Source organism: Panulirus ornatus, chromosome 46 (assembly GCF_036320965.1).
Source record: "Panulirus ornatus isolate Po-2019 chromosome 46, ASM3632096v1, whole genome shotgun sequence".
In the NCBI taxonomy this organism is placed as follows: domain Eukaryota; kingdom Metazoa; phylum Arthropoda; class Malacostraca; order Decapoda; family Palinuridae; genus Panulirus; species Panulirus ornatus.
In genome coordinates, this window is record NC_092269.1 from 10,204,743 (window position 1) to 10,226,582 (window position 21,840).

General features: G+C 42.4%; 1 protein-coding gene across 1 annotated transcript in view; it reads right to left on the reverse strand.

The window, feature by feature from the left end:
- Positions 1-10,591: 10,591 nt before the first annotated feature.
- The window catches only part of LOC139763129 (uncharacterized), a 33,214-nt gene continuing 21,965 nt past the window's right edge, over positions 10,592-21,840 (reverse strand). Inside the window, exon 5 of the mRNA XM_071688821.1 lies at positions 10,592-12,153. Within this exon, the coding sequence (XP_071544922.1) occupies positions 12,002-12,153 (152 nt within the window). The 3' untranslated portion in view covers positions 10,592-12,001. The remainder of the gene's footprint in view (positions 12,154-21,840) is intronic.

The following is a 21,840-nucleotide window of genomic DNA, read 5'->3' on the forward strand; positions in this document are numbered from 1 at the left end:
GCTGACGGTACAGTGCGTCGTGCACAGAGCTGACGGTACAGTGCGGTGTGCACAGAGCTGAAGGTGCAGTGCGGTGTGCACAGAGCTGACGGTACAGTACGGTGTGCACAGAGCTGACGGTACAGTGCGTCGTGCACAGAGCTGACGGTACAGTGCGGTGTGCACAGAGCTGAAGGTGCAGTGCGGTGTGCACAGAGCTGACGGTACAGTGCGTCGTGCACAGAGCCGACGGCACAGTGCGATGTGCACAGAGCTGACGGTACAGTACTGTGCACAGAGCTGACGGTACAGTACGGTGTGCACAGAGCTGACGGTACAGTGCGTCGTGCACAGAGCCGAAGGTACAGTGCGATGTGCACAGAGCTGACGGTACAGTACTGTGCACAGAGCTGACGGTACAGTGCGATGTGCACAGAGCCGACGGTACAGTGCGGTGTGCACAGAGCTGAAGGTACAGTACGGTGCACAGAGCTGACGGTACAGTGCGGTGTGCACAGAGCTGACAGTATAGTGCGGTGTGCACAGAGCTGACGGTACAGTACGGCGTGCACAGAGCTGACGGTAAAGTGCGGTGTGCACAGAGCTGACGGTACAGTACTGTGTACAGAGCTGACGGTAGTGTGATGTGCACAGAGCTGACGGTACAGTGCGTCGTGCACAGAGCCGACGGTACAGTGCGATGTGCACAAAGCTGACGGTACAGTACTGTGCACAGCTGACGGTACAGTGCGATGTGCACAGAGCCGACGGTACAGTGCGATGTGCACAGAGCTGACGGTACAGTACTGTGCACATAGCTGACGGTACAGTGTGATGTACACAGAGCTGACGGTACAGTGCGTCGTGCACAGAGCCGACGGTACAGTGCGATGTGCACAGAGCCGACGGTACAGTGCGGTGTGCACAGAGCTGACGGTACAGTACGGTGCACAGAGCTGACGGTACAGTGCGGTGTGCACAGAGCTGACAGTATAGTGCGGTGTGCACAGAGCTGACGGTACAGTACGGCGTGCACAGAGCTGACGGTAAAGTGCGGTGTGCACAGAGCTGACGGTACAGTACTGTGCACAGAGCTGACGGTACAGTGTGATGTGCACAGAGCTGACGGTACAGTGCGTCGTGCACAGAGCCGACGGTACAGTGCGATGTGCACAGAGCTGACGGTACAGTACTGTGCACAGCTGACGGTACAGTGCGATGTGCACAGAGCCGACGGTACAGTGCGATGTGCACAGAGCTGACGGTACAGTACTGTGCACAGAGCTGACGGTACAGTGTGATGTGCACAGAGCTGACGGTACAGTGCGTCGTGCACAGAGCCGACGGTACAGTGCGATGTGCACAGAGCTGACGGTACAGTACTGTGCACAGCTGACGGTACAGTGCGATGTGCCCAGAGCCGGCGGTACAGTGCGGTGTGCACAGAGCTGACGGTACAGTACGGTGCACAGAGCTGACGGTACAATACGGTACGCAGAGCGGACCGATCGTGCACCATGCTTCAGCTGTACCTGCCGGAGCTTCCATACTAAGGTACAGTACGGTGCACGGGGCGGCCGTACCCTTTATATACGTCGGTTTAGCTGTACCTGCTGACAATTGGGTTACTGAGGGTACATTACGGTGCACGGGGCGTACCCTCGTCACTGTACCTCACGACACACCGGCGGGCCCTTGGCAGGGGGCATGAACCCCGAACCCTCTGGACAGCGAGGAGATAACGGAGAGATAACAGACCCTCTCCCCCACCACGATATCACGAGAGAGAGAGATAAAGGAGTCAAGGTGTCTCTTGGTAACTGACCTACACCAACCAACCAGCCATGTCTCTCACATACCCAGACATCAGCTTATCTCTACGTGGGTATGTGGAGGAGTCAGGGCCCTATTGTCTCTCTCTCTCTCTCTCTCTCTCTCTCTCTCTCTCTCTCTCTCTCTCTCTCTCTCTCTCTCTCTCTCTCTCTCTCTCTCTCTCTCTTCCCCCCCACACCAACTTCCTGGCCACAACCAGCAGGAGCAGCTCTCCTCCTCCTCCTCCTCCTCCTCCTCTTCTTCTTCTCCCCTTACCTCCTCTCACCCTAAGTCTACCTTTTGTCCTCCACTCTCCCAGTATTTACTCTGCCTTCATCATTACCACACCAGAACTGCTCTCTTGATTAACGTGGCTGTTTTTTCCATCCCTCTGGCTACCCAGCAATGTTGCCATTGTCAGGTGGGTAAACTATACTGTGTGTGTGCTAATACTGGGGAGCGAAATGAATGAGAGAGAAGAGACTGTGTGTGTGTGTGTGTGTGTGTGTGTGTGATTACTATTTGTGTGTTACGGGGAGAGAGTTTTACACTCGTGTTAACCTTGTGTATATGCATTATATCTTTTCTCCTATGCGTTTAAGCAAATACACACGCACACACACACACACACACTAGCCTGTGCCAGGTACCCATTTTATCGACCAGCCCCGAGGGGAGGATGAACAGCTGGGTGGGCTGTGGACCAGCTGCCGCGGCCAGGATTCGAACCTCTTTGGTCCGTGCATCCGAGGCGATCAGTACCGCTAACCGCTACACCACGGAGGTGCGTGGGTGTAAGGGAGGAGGGGAGTGATTGTTACATGTGTTTATATTGGTATTTATATTGAGCTTTGGATCTGTGTGTAAATGGTTTTGCGTGAATGCTCTCGTATTTTCATGACTGTGTTGGTTGGATTTAGTAAGACAAGTGTGTGTGTGTGTGTGTGTGTGTGTGTGTGTCCAGCTTTATCAGATTCATTTGACAAACTACGTCACACACACACACACACACACACACACACACACACACACACACACACACACACAGCACAGTACACACACAGAGCTCGTATGTGTGGAAGGTGACTATGTCATTCTTGTACAATGTAGGATTCAATCCCTCTGTTTATTCTCGAGCACTCCACGCAGACTGCTGACAAAATTTGTGTACTACACGCAGTCACCATGTACTAGATGATGTATAAGTACACTACTTACTGTACGTAGACTCGAGAGAATTTAATGCAGTAAGAGAATTTAAACTGGAGTTCAGGGGGCTTTGGCAGCACAGCTTTAAGTAAACAGAAGGACGCCGCGTTCTGTGTTTGCCAATCGCTTACCCAACAGACAGCATCCATCAGGCTCCTCTCCATCTGTTGCCAGACAAACAGAAAACGTTCCTCTCCCTCTCCCCCATTCTCCTTCCGAGACTCAGGCTGTCCGTTCTGAGTTGGCAACATTGATTCAGGAAACTCCCTAAACACCGAAATCCTACTATGTGTTAATGACTCGCGTCTTTAAGTATGGCTGGCTGTATCAGCTGACTGTTGCCTAACTGTACAAGGTTAAGTTGCTCATCCTGTATGATGTATGGCATTATTATCGGTATAGTAGATATATCTATGAAAGCTGGATGGTTATCTAAGTTTTTCTGCATCACACTTTCTCTCTTTTCTGAAGAACACACACACACACACACACACACACACACACGTTAGCGAGGTAGCGCAAGGAAACACGAAAGAATGGCCCCACCTACCCACATACACATGTATGTACATAAACGCCCACACACGCACATATACATACCTATACATTTCAACGTATACACACATATACATACACAGACATATACATATATACACGTGTGCATATTCATACTTGCTGCCTTCATCCATTCTCGTCGCTACCCCGCCACACATGAAATGGCACCCCCCCCCGCGCATGCGAGGTAGCGCTAGGAAAAGACAACAAAGGCCACGTTTGTTCACACTCAGTCTCTTGCTGTCATGTGTGTGTGTGTGTGTGTGTATGAGTGGATGGGCTTTTTTTCGTCTGTTTCCTGGCGCTACCTCGCTGATGCGGGAAAAGCGATAAAGTATGATCAAGTGATATATATATATATATATATATATATATATATATATATATATATATATATATATATATATATATATATATATATATATATATACATACACACACACACACACACACAGCGGTGGCACACTCTTGTATATGAACAGATGCAGATAAAACCACAGGAGGAATGAAAATGTAACTGCAAGTTCTTTCGTTTATCACATTTCCAGGTGAACTGCCTGTTTGCTTGGAGATGTGATAAACGAAAGATCTTGCCGTTACACTCTTATTTATTTCCTCTCTCTCTCTCTCTCTCTCTCTCTCTCTCTCTCTCTCTCTCTCTCTCTCTCTCTCTGTTGTGTGTGTGTGTTTGTGTGTGCATTGCTTCATTGAATAGTTCATTTTGAAGTTCGAGTATTTTCATCGTTTCAAGTACCGCTCCAGTTTTATGACTTCAGACAATTGTTATAGATATTTGAACTACCTCACTTGACAGATGTATTGATACAAATACGGGTCCCTGGTAAAGTGGACACCTGTTGCCAGACAGGTGTTCTCATGGATGATGTGTCTTGTGTTCTGTTGTTCATCCCTGGTAATGAGAACATCTGTTGCCGCTCAGGTGTTCTCAAAGATGTCGTGTCTTAGTTCTAGTGAACGTCAGTTTAGTGAACGTCTCCTGTTAGAATGATGTGTTGGTGTATTATTTCCATTGATTGACGAGAGAGAGAGAGAGAGAGAGAGAGAGAGAGAGAGAGAGAGAGAGAGAGAGAGAGAGAGAGAGAGAGAGAGAGAGAGAGAGAGAGAGAGATTTTTTAAAACCATCACCATCAAAGCAGGAGTGAGACGCGGGTAAGCCATTCAATCAGAAACATTTCTCGTAAACAGTCGATGGAAAAAAAAATTGTCAATCCGGGGAGTTCCTTTAGTTAATCCTGTTGAACTTTCTTTTATCCTTAATTAGTGATGTGATTAGCTGGGTCTCTGATGAATCTTGCCGAAGTAAAGACGATCCCGAGTTTAACCCCCTTTTTTACCGGACGTTAATGATATGTCACTTTGCCTTCGCATTGGCAAGGGTTCAGGAGAAACATCTTCGTTGATTAAAAAGACTTGGCGTCTCTTGCAAATCAGCTTCGTCCTTGTTTGATCCCTTTTTACAGTCTCCATGTTGTTTGTAGGCTACTGGGAATACCTCTCATCCTTCAGATTAAGTTCTGAGTTCAGTTCAACTCGTCTTGAGCGACTGTCCCGTTCACCGATGATAATATGGAGTCTTAAGTCGCAGCGTCCTGCAGGGATCCCCAGTTGTCGCTGCTTCCTCTGGTGTTCTTATGAATGCTTCACTCGGGTGACTTTCTTCTTGGTGGCCTTAACTCTTCCCTTGGAAATTGTCTTTGAATTGTCATTTTTTATGTTAATTAAAACGGCACGGGGAGCTGAGCCCTAATGAAGACCAGCCCATGAATGCTCTCTCTCTCTCTCTCTCTCTCTCTCTCTCTCTCTCTCTCTCTCTCTCTCTATATATATATATATATATATATATATATATATATATATATATATATATATATATATATATATATATATACATATATATATATATATATATATATATATATATATATATATATATATATATATATATATATACATATATATATATATATCACTGAGAACCAATCACTTTCCTCTCTTCCTACACGTACACATGCCTTACATCCTCGATAAAAACTTTTCACTGCTTCTAACAACTTGCCTCCCACACCATATATTCTTAATACCTTCCACAGAGCATCTCTATCAACTCTATCATATGCCTTCTCCAGATCCATAAATGCGACATACAAATCCATTTGCTTTTCTAAGTATTTCTCACATACATTCTTCAAAGCAAACACCTGATCCACACATCCTCTACCACTTCTGAAACCACACTGCTCTTCCCCAATCTGATGCTCTGTACATGCCTTCACCCTCTCAATCAATACCCTCCCATATAATTTACCAGGAATACTCAACAAACTTATACCTCTGTAATTTGAGCACTCACTCTTATCCCCTTTGCCTTTGTACAATGGCACTATGCACGCATTCCGCCAATCCTCAGGCACCTCACCATGAGTCATACATACATTAAATAACCTTACCAACCAGTCAACAATACAGTCACCCCCTTTTTTAATAAATTCCACTGCAATACCATCCAAACCTGCTGCCTTGCCGACTTTCATCTTCCGCAAAGCTTTTACTACCTCTTCTCTGTTTACCAAATCATTTTCCCTAACCCTCTCACTTTGCACACCACCTCGACCAAAACACCCTATATCTGCCACTCTATCATCAAACACATTCAACAAACCTTCAAAATACTCACTCCATCTCCTTCTCACATCACCACTACTTGTTATCACCTCCCCATTTGCGCCCTTCACTGAAGTTCCCATTTGCTCCCATTTGCGGCAGGGGTGTGTGATGTCTCCATGGTTGTTTAATTTGTTTATGGATGGGGTTGTTAGGGAGGTGAATGCAAGAGTTTTGGAAAGAGGGGCAAGTATGAAGTCTGTTGGGGATGAGAGAGCTTGGGAAGTGAGTCAGTTGTTGTTCGCTGATGATACAACGCTGGTGGCTGATTCATGTGAGAAACTGCAGAAGCTGGTGACTGAGTTTGGTAAGTGTGTGGAAGAAGAAAGTTAAGAGTAAATGTGAATAAGAGCAAGGTTATTAGGTACAGTAGGGTTGAGGGTCAAGTCAATTGGGAGGTGAGTTTGAATGGAGAAAAACTGGAGGAAGTGAAGTGTTTTAGATATCTGGGAGTGGATCTGGCAGCGGATGGAACCATGGAAGCGGAAGTGGATCATAGGGTGGGGGAGGGGGCGAAAATTCTGGGAGCCTTGAAGAATGTGTGGAAGTCGAGAACATTATCTCGGAAAGCAAAAATGGGTATGTTTGAAGGAATAGTGGTTCCAACAATGTTGTATGGTTGCGAGGCGTGGGCTATGGATAGAGTTGTGCGCAGGAGGATGGATGTGCTGGAAATGAGATGTTTGAGGACAATGTGTGGTGTGAGGTGGTTTGATCGAGTAAGTAACGTAAGGGTAAGAGAGATGTGTGGAAATAAAAAGAGCGTGGTTGAGAGAGCAGAAGAGGGTGTTTTGAAATGGTTTGGGCACATGGAGAGAATGAGTGAGGAAAGATTGACCAAGAGGATATATGTGTCGGAGGTGGAGGGAACGAGGAGAAGAGGGAGACCAAATTGGAGGTGGAAAGATGGAGTGAAAAAGATTTTGTGTGATCGGGGCCTGAACATGCAGGAGGGTGAAAGGAGGGCAAGGAATAGAGTGAATTGGAGCGATGTGGTATACCGGGGTTGACGTGCTGTCAGTGGATTGAATCAAGGCATGTGAAGCGTCTGGGGTAAACCATGGAAAGCTGTGTAGGTATGTATATTTGCGTGTGTGGACGTATGTATATACATGTGTATGGGGGTGGGTTGGGCCATTTCTTTCGTCTGTTTCCTTGCGCTACCTCGCAAACGCGGGAGACAGCGACAAAGCAAAAAAAAAAAAAAAGAAAATATATATATATATATATATATATATATATATATATATATATATATATATATATATATATATATATATATATATATATATTAACCTGAGCTAGGTACCCATTCTGTCGACCAAGTCGTAAGGGTGGATGGGCAGCTGGGTTAAGGATGAACAGCTGGGATGAGTGTGGACCGACTGCTGCTACCAGGATTCGAACTTATGTCTCGACCCTGGAAGGGCCGCGAATGCGTCTCGGACAGGAACGCTAACAGATACACCAAGGGAGTCCACTTGCTCTTCCGTGCCACTGCTGTGTACTCTCAATGCCAGATTATCTGCGACAAAGAAATGGCTGCTGACCAGTGCGTCTGTCATGATTGAGTCGTGAGGGTTGTGTCAGACGGTATGTGAGGCACGACATCATGTCAGGGTGTCTTGCTTCTGCCAGTTGTCCAGTGAGAGTAGGAGGAGGAGGAGGAGGACCCCAGCTCCTCAGGAGTGATGGAAGTGCCTGACGGTGTAGCGTCATCTGCCAGCAGGCAGGCAGCCTCTACCGTGCAAGACACGTATGTGCAGAGGATCTGCGTAAATCAAGGTGATGCTGCAGTCTTCAGGGTGAGGCCCCTGGAACTATAATACCTTTTTCTTCCCACCGGTTTGGAGACGCTGGGCGACGTGGTAGAAGACCGTCCTTCACTCTCTAAACGGTCCTGTCTCTCACCTCACCAGTGACCCAACCAAGGACGAGAGAGCAGCGGCTGCTCTTCCATCCTGCCAGCGTAGCTCTCTAGCGAGGGGACACAAGTTACACTACCGATCTAAGGTTCCCTCAACCAGAAACTTGGAGGAACTTGACAACATATAGTCCAGACTCGGTTTGTTCTATAGACTTTCAAGAAGAACATTTTGTGGTATTTATGTGTGATGTCCAAGAGAGAGTGGTGGATGTGGATGTGCCGAACATGTTTACGTTGCTGCATCGTTGGATTGTAGTGTTCTAAAGGAGGATAGTACGAAATTAATGGGATGTGGAAGGAGGTATGAGAGAGGAAGTGTGTTCTCCTTCGGCTGACTAAGCTTCCTCCTGATTCGAAGATGCTGTGCAGGTCTTGAATTACGAGAAGAAATACGTAAAACAGACACAGTCTGTGTATTTTGTTTGAACTTACTGCCTGCCACCAACATTGACTTCTACAGTGCCCTTACCTGTAACTTGGGGTATCAAGGCGTTCTTGAACATACAGGGCAACAGGCGCGACTGTAATGGTATCTGCATTTTGTAGCGGCTCTTGTATTATTTATCACACAAGACCTTTCACACTGTTGTAATAGTATCCCTTCAAAATCGCCGGGTCACAAGAGCTTGTGGGTAGTCTGCAACCACATCTAATGCGTCTGTTATTTACTTTCTTGGAAGAGAGTACCTAAAACACAGTCACCGAACCTCATCTCCATCCAGGGCTCCATCCATCTCCAGATGGACCCACCCATCCTTCTCGCCAGCTAACATCACGGCATCATCTGTGTACATAAGGTTTGGTTACTTCCGCAGAGACAACATTTTCTCTTTTTTTTCCCCCAGCTCTGGGAAGTAATCTTGTGGTCGTTTCGGGAGGTAAGCAAATTTGTGAGGGGCTGAAGTTATGCTTGGGTTGCTATTTTTTTTTACGAGGGAGACTGTGGAAGGGAACAGCTGAGCCACGTTCGACGGGCTTTTGTTTCTCTCTCTCTCTCTCTCTCTCTCTCTCTCTCTCTCTCTCTCTCTCTCTCTCTCTCTCTCTCTCTCTCTCTCTCTCTCTCTCAGGCAGGCAGGCAGGCAGTAGGTGGCAGGCAGCCACCGACCACCCGATACTAACCGCCTTGGTATCGGGAGGGTTAGCGAAGGCTTCGCCCTGAGCCAGTCACTCCATTAGGAGTCAGGTATCACTGCCCCTGGCCCAGGTAGGTGTCTTGATCATTCTGCCTCACCCGCACGCGGGCTGCTGGCTTTCAGTCCACAACAAACATACCATCTCCCACACCCACACATAATAGCGGTACGAAGTAAATCACTTGTAAAGATTCATATTTTAATGTTAACATTCTTAAGTTATAAATCACTTTTAAAGATTCATATTTTTAATATTACATTCTTAAGATATAAAGGGAGGAATATATTAATCTTATTGCCTTATTATAAACGCTTTACATTTGCTTACACTTTCATTTTGAAACATTATTCCTTCTCTGGTTCTCAAAATTAGTTAATATTTTGTTCATGTTTTATTAGACTCGCTTTTTTTTTACCACGTGATTATTACAAGGATCCTGTCGTACAATACATTATAAACAAACTTTGATACACATTTCCTTCATAGAATATATATATATATATATATATATATATATATATATATATATATATATATATATATATATATCATACAAACCTCCAACAGCCAGGATGGAGCCCGGGACTCCTGTGCAGCAGGAAGGAGCAACAAGGGTCCCGGGTTCGATCCTGGCTGTTGGAGGTTTGTATGTTCTATGAGGGTGCGCGTTCATATGCACTTGTTGGTATATATATATATATATATATATATATATATATATATATATATATATATATATATATATGTATATATATTAGAGTAACTGGGCATTCACCACGACCAGAAAGAAACTTGAAAAGAAAATATACTGACTGATAATTGTTTTGCCGTTGGCAGCTCAAGGGTGGGCCATTTTGACACCCGTTTCTTTCCTACACCTTGAAGCTTTGAAACTCTCCACCCTTTCATGTCTTTCCCAATAACTATGACCAATCACATTTCAGAAGACAGACTTTTCACTTCCCTCAAAATTTGTAATTACTCTCCTTTGTCTCTTCTCATTCCTTTCATTAACCTTTCCATATTTCAAATATGACCCTGCCTTGATGTGGACTTCTTCGTGACTGTTGCATTCAACGTTATAATATATATATATATATATATATATATATATATATATATATATATATATATATATATATATGAATATAGTGCATATGAACGCGCACTTACATATAACATACAAACCTCCAACAGCCAGGATCGAACCCAGGACCCCTGCGTCGCAAGTGGGAGCAGTACCGCTTGGCTTCATATGATCGCAGTAGATCCTGGCTGTTGGAGGTGTGAATGATTATATATATATATATATATATATATATATATATATATATATATATATATATATATATATATATATATATATATATATCTTTGAACTAGGATAGAATAACAAGTTTAAGTCATCAAATTACATAGAAACTAGTGATTGTTCTTTATGTTATTTGCGTGTGTGTAATGATGAAATCTCTTTATAAACATACGAGCTTAAATCCTATACGTAATTTGTAAGTCCAGTTTCATAAGCAACAGCATATTCCTGTATCAAAACATTATATACGGAATCTCTTACCTAAGCTGATAGTAAATTATAAGCTAAAGTGTACGAAGCTTAATACCTTTTAAGAGTTATCAAACATTCATATTTGCCAGCAATCGCCTCAAAAGTCATGAATTACATGAGTTCTGATGCTGTAATTATGCACTAATTATGCTAAACTATTACATTCTACATAGAAACTCATATACAGATGTAGAGAGAAGCCCAAAGGCACGCCTGGATCCCTCCTGTACACTCCTGGTGGGTTGCTGTACCGAACCATTCTTTACCTGCCTCTCGAGACAGATGCTTCGGTACAGCTTCGTTCATGCGTACCCCAGTATTGTGTATTGGATACTAACGTGTCTGGACATTGTAAATTACCGTAAGTGCAGTATCAAATATACAAGTGACCGATACTGACCGTATAAGTTATTAAAATATTCTTATAACTAGCTAATATACCAAAAAGAAAAAAATAGCATTAACACTATTAAAAGGGCTTTAAGCATACCTAATACCAACATCTGAGCCTGCTTTAGATCATCCAGACTTGCTTACGAAACTGTGTTTACCTACCATTATCAGAAGTTGCTCAGGTTTAACCGAACCCACAGAACAGCATTTCAGTCGAGCAGAAGACATACAGGAATGCCAGCCAACCCGCTCACGAGGTCTAAACTCTGTTCGTCGAACTAATTCACAAGTACCCAGCTACCTCACAAGTTCCGGGCCTGCTCTCCATAGTCCAAATTACTTGCTATCAAATTCTGCTTCATTGAATTTACTTATTGTGCAAGTATATATATTTATATATATATATATATATATATATATATATATATATATATATATATATATATATATATATGCACTATTAAATAGATATAGATTTATTATCTCTGAAGCACTTGAAACCGTCTTGTGAAGAATATTCAGACCCACTGAAAAATATCTTCAGTTCACAGATAGAAGGACCAGCCGAGTGCTTAGATAGGCTTCAACCCGACAGTCGAACCGCACCTGAAACATTTGAGCCAGATCACAACGCATATGAAGCAAACAGCTCACGAGTATCCTAACCACATGCCCCAGCTCCCAGCCATCTCACGGACGAAGCTGTGGGCAATGCGTGTTTCAGTTGGATCTGGCCCTTCCCACTCCTATCTTCCCCAGACGGAGGAGCACAACAAAATGATGAGCAGAAGGAGGCCAGAGGTGGCTGGTGCAGATGACGCATTGTCACAGATACAGGTGCATTGTGCAGGTGTTGCTGAAGGTGGTGGTGGTGGTGGTAGGTCCCCCTGGTCCTTATCTGAGGACGAGAAGAAACAATATCAGAAACAGTAGTTATTACACATTCAGTTAGTGATAGGGGATCGTAGATGGTAGTGGAGTTATCATATATGTTGCTGATCGTACATAATTGGGGGGTAAAAGTAGGTTATTTACAATTACAGAGTTAATTTGGGTAGAAGGCCTGGCTGTAGTAGTGAGGGTTATGAACATCAGGGGAAATATGGCTTCAGCAAATATTAAAGTAAGTCGAGTTAATTCTGGTTAAATATGAACAAAATCTATGAAAACCTAACCAAATATTCTCAAGCAGCTGAGATCTAGAGATATATCAACATTACAGAGGCCTGCTGCCGGTGTGTGTGTGTGGAGAGAGCTATCCCGGTTGTGGGGAAGTTAGGCGGTGGTGCGACCCTCCTCTCAAGTCTTGTCTGTTTGTCGACAGTTGGCGCTATGCCCAACCATGGGTGTTTCTAGTTCATTTTAACAAAAGTACTAAGAATTTAGACAATCTCGGTTGGTAGAAAGTTTGAGGGTGAGGCTGTCACAAGTTCTGACGGTTTCCTAGAAGTGCTTCACATATTTTTACATTAATTAAATCCGGTTATTCATAACCCTCCCCACTATTGCCTTTTTTTTTTTTTTGTCATAGAATTAGATATGATTATTCAAATGACGCATCCCTCCAACTGATATTATATATTCTAGAAACTACACCATTAATGTAGAACGATATCATACAGTAGTCAATGGTAACTTCGATGCGTAGCTAAACTGACAAATTACCACGAAGTTTTAGAAATTCAGCACAGGTATCCGTTTCATTTTCGTTGGTTAAAAAGAATTGCAACTTTGGTTGCAGATGGTGCCAGGAGAATGTACTTACTCTAGAGTTTTCTTGGCCTTCCATATTAATTATCTTGGTTTTTTAATGCTATAGATGTAAGCTAGGCTGATGGCGAAGGACAAGTACAGATGCCAGACTGATTGGATGGCGGCTGAGCTAGTTAAGTTTGTCTTAGTTCCCCCAACCCTCATGACACACAGTGAGGAAGAGAGGCATCATGGGGTTCCTGACAAAACTATGGGGAGGAGGAGGTATCATGGGGTTTTGATAACCACTATGGGGAGGCATGCATTATGGCGCTCCTCACATATACATGCATGGTGGACAGGAAGTGGGATTCCTCACACACTTTTTGCAGATTAATTCTTTGGGACTCATATCGCCATATAGACCAGTTTTTGTCTGGTTATATTTTTTTTATTAATTACACAAGAGGACTTTATGGCTGAATTTCAGGCAGCATGGTTTAGAAATGAGGCAGTAAACTTTTAGTCATAGAAATATCACTAATATTCTTATCATGGGGAGTGGAAACTTATGCTATATTGAAATTTGCACCCTTCTTGATATAGACAAAAATGGATTATTATCAGTGCACTAGATAAGCATGATGAAGTGTTAGAAATAAAGATGAGTGATGTTTGAGGTAGAGTTTCAGTGAATCATAACAGGACTCTTAAGGTAGAAGTTTGACAGAACACACAATTACTAGGTATTCTGTTTAGCTATAGATGTTTTTCATGTGTGGCTGAGAGAAGTAGACATGCTTTAAATCTAGCAACAATAGACTATGATACATAAGAGATTGAGCCAATGTTTTCAGTTAGGCTTTGTATACACTTACTAAGTTAGGGGGTTGATAAGAGCACTGTAGCTGGAAATATGGTGGGGTAAAATTTGGGATTGGATGATGAGGGAAAATAATGTTCTTGGCCAGAATAGAGTAACAGTAATAACAAAACATCCCACGTACACTGAATATATAAGATTAAAAGTAGCATCACAGTGGTAAAATAGATGATGATGAAGATAAGGATAATGATGATAATGATAGGGATGAACATTCCTCTGGTGTGAGTAATGATAATAATAATGATAATAATAATAATAATAATAATGATAATGATAATAATGATATACCGAAATAAACTCATATTTGTAGAAGTTGGCTAATTGAAGGTTGCTGCCCCTGAAAATTATTTGGTGTAAATTAAACCTTTGTGAGTAATGGAGTAGATTAGAAATTCTTGTTGATTACAGAAGAAAAGCGTCAAACAAAAGATATTGACTTTAATGAAATAAGCAAGTTTGCGTTTCAGTAAAAGTACACAGGCGTAAAGATGGGGAAGTGAGAGCTTTTCTTAAACTTTTGGAAGATGGATCACCAGTAAATGAGGTGGAAGACTAAGGCAGGAAGATAGTGTGTAGTTTATGATGATGTTATTTAAGATAAGTATTGAAGTACTAAATCAAGCAAGAGACTAGGGAAGGCAGGAATATAGTGTGTAGTTTTTGATGATATTATTAAAAATAAATATTGAAGTATTTAATCAAGCAAGTGACTAGGGAGTCACAAGAATGAATAAGGATTGTCATAAAAGTCTTAAGAACGAAATGAATACTTTGTAACTAATGAAAATTACCCATAAAGATGATAAGTTAGGGGGGATTATTTTCGTGGGTAATCTTAACTAGTTGCAAAGATAATAAGATAGAGAGGATTATTTCTGTGGGTAATTCTCGTTAGTTACAAAGTATTCATCCTTTTCTGAAAACTGTTATGACAATTGAAAAAGATAGATAAGTTGATCAAATTATAAAACGTTATTGAACATTGCTGAAGATGATTCAGACAGCAAAAGTCGTTCATAAAGCAAATTATGGAAACGATGAAGCATAGAGAAAAATTGTATTGGAGTGAAAAAGATTTTGTGTGATCGGGGCCTGAACATGCAGGAGGGTGAAAGGAGGGCAAGGAATAGAGTGAATTGGAGCGATGTGGTATACCGGGGTTGACGTGCTGGCAGTGGATTGAATCAAGGCATGTGAAGCGTCTGGGGTAAACCATGGAAAGCTGTGTAGGTATGTATATTTGCGTGTGTGGACGTATGTATATACATGTGTATGGGGGTGGGTTGGGCCATTTCTTTCGTCTGTTTCCTTGCGCTACCTCGCAAACGCGGGAGACAGCGACAAAGAAAAAAAAAAAAAAAAAAAATATATATATATATATATATATATATATATATATATATATATATATATATATATATACATATATATATGTGTGTGTGTGTGTGTGTGAAATAATATGTATCGTGGAATACCTAGACAGATTAGTTCCTTATAGCACAGACTTCATTTGTAAATCAAGAATGCAAAAGATCCTCATAACAGATATGGCCCTCCGTGGTGTAGCGGTTACTGTTGCTCATCCTGCACTAGCAGGCCGCCCAGGGTCGAGCTCATGGGTTCGAATCTTCGTTGCGATATTCGATCCACAGTTAACCCAGCTGTTCATCTTCCCTAGGTGTTGATCGATTAACTGGATACGTGACTTAGGCTAGCTAGGATATATATATATATATATATATATATATATATATATATATATATATATATATATATATATATATATATATATATTAACCGCCGTCTCCCGTGATTTGGGCATTTACTTGCTCATACCGTCTCATTTAACATATTAAGAAAAATAGAGCCCTTCAAAAAAGATTTAAGATAAAAAGAATGAATTAAGGGATTAAGTTATGAATGAAGATAAATGATAGAAAGGTAAGAAAAACTTTTAATATTTACGAGAAAAGTAGTTATAAATAGATAGGCAACGATTTAGAAAACCAGTGATAATAAGTTTTAATCTTTTGTGGTCAGCTGTATTTCTCGGGTTACTTTCACCTCTTTTGCTATATAGAAATGGTAACGTAAATGAAAGATGTGCTTTTAATATTGAAAATTTAGCTGAATATAAAGGAAATTTTTTTTTTATCTTACTGCAGGCTTATGGAAGAGGTTATTGCATCTGGAATACGGAGCAAAATGTAAATCTAGTAAAGTTAACAGTTAGTGCCATTTGTCTTTGAATATCATTATGTATACGTGTGCCACGTTATCAGCATGATGTTTACTGTCAGGGTGTACAGATGAAGATTCATGCCAAAACACTTGAGAGTCTAGACATTTATCAGAAGGAGAGTTAGGCCCATAGATACTGTCTCGAAAGAGATTCCGTAAGCGGAGTGAAAGCAGTGATAAATAGATTTTTATCAAGTGAGTGAGGAGCATTACTGTAATCAAGATGGATTTATTGTGGAGTACAAGAACATGATGCGAGGTAGTGTATTGTGTCTTGAAAGTCACCCAAAATACGAAAATGAACTTCTGTTTATAGCATGGGAACCACAGAGTCTTTCCACAACCGAATGATCTGTTCGGAAAGTTGGTGCAATTAACATTGTTGATGTACCTGGTACATTATAACAAGTGCCGTGAAAACAGATTACCACTAATCATACCATGGCCTTAGACCAGTTTATGACCATCGATGCAAGACTTGAGATGAAGCAGCGGTAGATGCAGTACTTAAGCAGAAAACAACCTCAGTCATAGATTTAGGGAAATGAAAAAAAAAAAAGAACAAGTCTGGCCTCCCTCAAAGCCAAAATGAGGTGGAATGTGTCGTATTTATCGTAATGTATATGAAACTCGTATGAAAAACAACCGGCATGAAATTTGAACAAGGCTCATTAAAACCTCGATACATTTTCAAACAATATTTTCCTCTCAAAAATAATGAATTCGTTCGTTTTGTTAGAGGCGTTTGCGCCTCCCATATTATACTCCTAAGTGAGAAGTATGATTGTAGCAGCATCAACTCCTGTGTTTTTGCGTAGAAATGAAAAGCGCCAGGTAATTAGAACACTGTGAATTGTTTACTGAAAAAGGTGATCGGAAAAGCTGCCAGGAGTGTATATCTTATTTACCACTTCGTGTAATGTTATGATGGAGTAAGACCAGACTGCTTTGCCTGATAGATTGTAAAGAATGTGAAGATGTGTCCTGTATATACTGCCATCATTAGACTGCAGTGCTAATGGAACTTTTCGAAAATATGTGCCAAGTTTTGTCAATTGAAGACCACATACATTTTACGCTACACCAGAAGATATCTGCACTGTGTTTATGTGGGGGGGATCACGTGAAGACGTATAGTAAATGATGTAAAAGGAAGAGGGTTGATTTACAAATGGATCCAAGAAGTATTTACAAGAGAAATTCAGAATATATGAATTGGTGATTACAGTAGGGATGTAGAAAACTAGATCTGCTATTGTGTGTCCTTTACACGTTACCTTGTGTTATGGTATGTGATGTTACCTTACTTTTCCTCGCTTATTTTACGCTATTGATTTTGTTGGAGAATGTACTACATGATACGCAATACTCTCAAAGAAAATGGAGATACATTAACAAGGGAATATCATTATACATTTGTCAACAGATAACAACGTTTGAATACGGAATAGACCATGTATTATCAAGGAAGAATATTACGAATGAGGCACAAAAGGATTTTCATTCAATTAAGTTGACTAATACAGTTTACTTCGTCAGTGGTCATATGCAGCACATTTATGCAGTTCCTGGTACGACCTGAAAATATTTCGGTCATCTGATATCTTTTATTTGAATTGTTAATGTAGCGTATTCAATTAAAACTGACGTATTTTCATACGGGACTGAAATGATTATATATTTGAATGTTGTTATATCGTGTACCAAAACAGCGATGTGTTGCTTATGATTCCCAATTTTAGTTATTGTAAATGTAGCTCGTGCAGTTAATTATTGATACATGAGATGTATGATATTCTGTCACTCATACGTAAGGTATGCATTTCTCTGAAACGAACATAGAAGGTAGGAGGACTAGCTAACCAGTAGCACTGAACACATGAGTCCCCATTCGTCTCTCTTCATACAGCTCTGCTGGCAAATGCGAGACGACTTTGTCTACACTAGGAATATCATACGCTGCAAAAAACTTACGTCACGTTAAAATGTGGAAAATGAGAGAGAATAAACAAGTGACTACGTGTGACTTAAGTAGACGTTGATAAATCATTTATCACATATTTATGGACTTGTGTGAGATTGGAAAGTGTGATATTACTGCTAACAGAAATTATTAATGATAGGTTTACAATCGTTGGTAATGTTTCTGTAGGAGGTGGTGATACTTCATGTCATCCATTTAATGATACCATGATACGTAATAATTGTATTTCCGTCGTATGATTTAACGACCCATTTTCTAATTTCAGGAATTACTATTTGATGGTGTTGGCCTCCCTCCTTGGTCAGCTGTCGTGACGAAGAGGACAGGTCAAGATGGGTCACCCAGCGGTTAATGACGTGTTGGGATGCACCGTGCAAGGTGAGGTTGCTGTACCGTGCAAGGTGAGGTTGCTGCACCGTGCAAGGTGAGGTTGCTGCACCTGCAAGGTGAGGTTGCTGCACCGTGCATGGTGAGGTTGCTGCACCGTGCAAGGTGAGGTTGCTTACGTGCAAGGTGAGGTTGCTGCACCTGCAAGGTGAGGTTGCTGCACCGTGCATGGTGAGGCTGCTGCCACCGTGCAAGGTGAGGTTGCTGCACCGTGCAAGGTGAGGTTGCTGCACCTGCAAGGTGAGGTTGCTGCACCGTGCATGGTGAGGTTGCTGCACCGTGCAAGGTGAGATTGCTCCACCATGCAAGGTGAGATTGCTCCATCGTGCATGGTGAGGTTGCTCCACCGTGCAAGGTGAGGTTGCTGCACCGTGCAAGGTGAGGTTGCTGCACCGTGCAAGGTGAGGTTGCTGCACCGTGCAAGGTGAGGTTGCTCCACCGTGCATGGTGAGGTTGCTCCACCGTGCAAGGTGAGGTTGCTGCACCGTGCAAGGTGAGGTTGCTGCACCGTGCAAGGTGAGGCTGCTCCACCGTGCAAGGTGAGGTTGCTGCACCGTGCAAGGTGAGGTTGCTGCACCGTGCAAGGTGAGGTTGCTCCACCGTGCAAGGTGAGGTTGCTGCACCGTGCAAGGTGAGGTTGCTCCTCTATCTTCCGCTATGACAACTTTCTGTACGGGTCGGAATTATTGTACGTGTTGTTACGTATTTCTGATTTTTGTTGTGCTTGTTACCACGGTTGTTGTGTTGTATGTTATGTTACTTGGAATATATATATACACTGTGATTTTAATTGGCTCATAGGACTGTTACTAGTAATTTAGTTAATTCCTCAGCGTTTGCGAGTAATGAAGACTAATTATACCCGGATTATTATTAAGATCTCTTCAGTATTATAGTGGGTTTTTGTGTGTGTTATTAATCTCACATGATTGTAGACATAGCCTGTTTCCCAGTGTGTTATTTCGTTGGCAGTGACTGTCACTGCGGAACTGTGTCCATTGCGTTGCCTGACTGTGATTTGCAGTGCTTCAAAGATACTCTTATTCTGAAAATGTTACGGATTTTGCCCAGCGTGCACTCGCTGTACCCCTTATTTGCATAAGGTGTACTCCACGTCACACATTGTGTTGTGACACACACTGTCCCTACTGAAGTGGGTTATCAGTAGTGTATTATGAATATGCTGTATTTATTGTTTCAGTTATTTTGTTTATCTGTTATGTATACTTGATGCCATCTTTATGTTGATTGCAGTTAGCTGCACTGAATTTGTCGTCGGTATTCGTGCGAATTATGTCATACCGCAAATACTGAAGATTGAGGTAGATTTTGCTTTATCTTTTTAGTATTGTGTGCTGTTCAGTACAGTCGTCTGAAGTGTCTTGTGAAGACGTGGCCGCCGAACACTTAACGTCAGAGATCCCATGACTCGTTGACCAGCGTTATTAATGTACAGTGACCTATGGCTGGGGGGGGGGGGGGAGCGCTCCGTGCAGCAGCTGGGAATGAATTATGAGAAACTTTTCTCTTCTTTCTTACGAGATTAAGGCCCCCTGCTGTGTCCTTGGACTCGGCCAGGCTGTTCAGGAGGATGATTTCGGTAATGATAAGTCCGTAGTGGCCAGTATCTTGGACTCGGCTTTCGTATAATGTATACATTCTGTTGAGATCTCGACCTGCATACTTAACTCACGGAGCGAACGACCCCACTGGCGTTTGACCTTATGAGCGAATCGGCTCCAAATAACTGACGCTTTGTCAACTGCCAGCGTGTGTTGACACATTCTCCAGGGCGTATTGTCAACTTATATACAACAGAGTAGTCTCAGACAGCACAAACTAAGTCCCGTAACTGTGCAGTGTGTGTGTGTGTGTGTGTGTGTGTGTCACAACACCAAACCCTCTGCCTTTGATAAAGCCTGTGTCCAGCTAAACTAATACATCGGAAGTTATGATATATATATATATGTTTCAGAAGCGGTAGAGGATGTGTGGATCAGGTGTTTGCTTTGAAGAATGTATGTGAGAAATACTTAGAAAAGCAAATGGATTTGTATGTAGCATTTATGGATCTGGAGAAGGCATATGATAGAGTTGATAGAGATGCTCTGTGGAAGGTATTAAGAATATATGGTGTGGGAGGCAAGTTGTTAGAAGCAGTGAAAAGTTTTTATCGAGGATGTAAGGCATGTGTACGTGTAGGAAGAGAGGAAAGTGATTGGTTCTCAGTGAATGTAGGTTTGCGGCAGGGGTGTATGATGTCTCCATGGTTGTTTGATTTGTTTATGGATGGGGTTGTTAGGGAGGTGAATGCAAGAGTTTTGGAAAGAGGGGCAAGTATGAAGTCTGTTGGGGATAAGAGAGCTTGGGAAGTGAGTCAGTTGTTGTTCGCTGATGATACAGCGCTGGTGGCTGATTCATGTGAGAAACTGCAGAAGCTGGTGACTGAGTTTGGTAAAGTGTGTGAAAGAAGAAAGTTAAGAGTCAATGTGAATAAGAGCAAGGTTATTAGGTACAGCAGGGTTGAGGGTCAAGTCAGTTGGGAGGTAAGTTTGGATGGAGAAAAACTGGAGGAAGTAAAGTGTTTTAGATATCTGGGAGTGGATCTGGCAGCTGATAGAACCATGGAAGCGGAAGTGAATCATAGGGATGGGGAGGGGGCGAAAATCCTGGGAGCCTTGAAGAATGTCTGGAAGTCGAGAACATTATCTCGAAAAGCAAAAATGACTATGTTTGAAGGAATAGTTGTTCCAACAATGTTGTATGGTTGCGAGGCGTGGGCTATGGATAGAGTTGTGCGCAGGAGGGTGGATGTGCTGGAAATGAGATGTTTGAGGACAATATGTGGTGTGAGGTGGATTGATCGAGTAAGTAATGTAAGGGTAAGAGAGATATGTGGAAATAAAAAGAGCGTGGTTGAGAGAGCAGAAGAGGTGTTTTGGAATGGTTTGGGCACATGGAGAGAATGAGTGAGGAAAGATTGACCAAGAGGATATATGTGTCTGAGGTAGAGGGAAAGAGGAGAAGTGGGAGACCAAATTGGAGGTAGAAAGATGGAGTGAAAAAGATTTTGAGTGATCGGGGCCTGAACATGCAGGAGGGTGAAAGGCGGACAAGGAATAGAGTGAATTGGATCGATGTGGTATACCGGGGTTGACGTGCTGTCAATGGATTGAATCAAGGCATGTGAAGCGTCTGGGGTAAACCATGGAAAGTTGTGTGGGGCCTGGATGTGGAAAGGGAGCTGTGGTTTCGGGCATTATTACATGACAGCTAGAGACTGAGTGTGAACGAATGGGGCCTTTGTTGTCTTTTCCTAGCGCTACCTCGCACACATGAGGGGGGAGGGGGATGTTATTCCATGTGTGGCTAGGTGGCGATGGGAGTGAATAAAG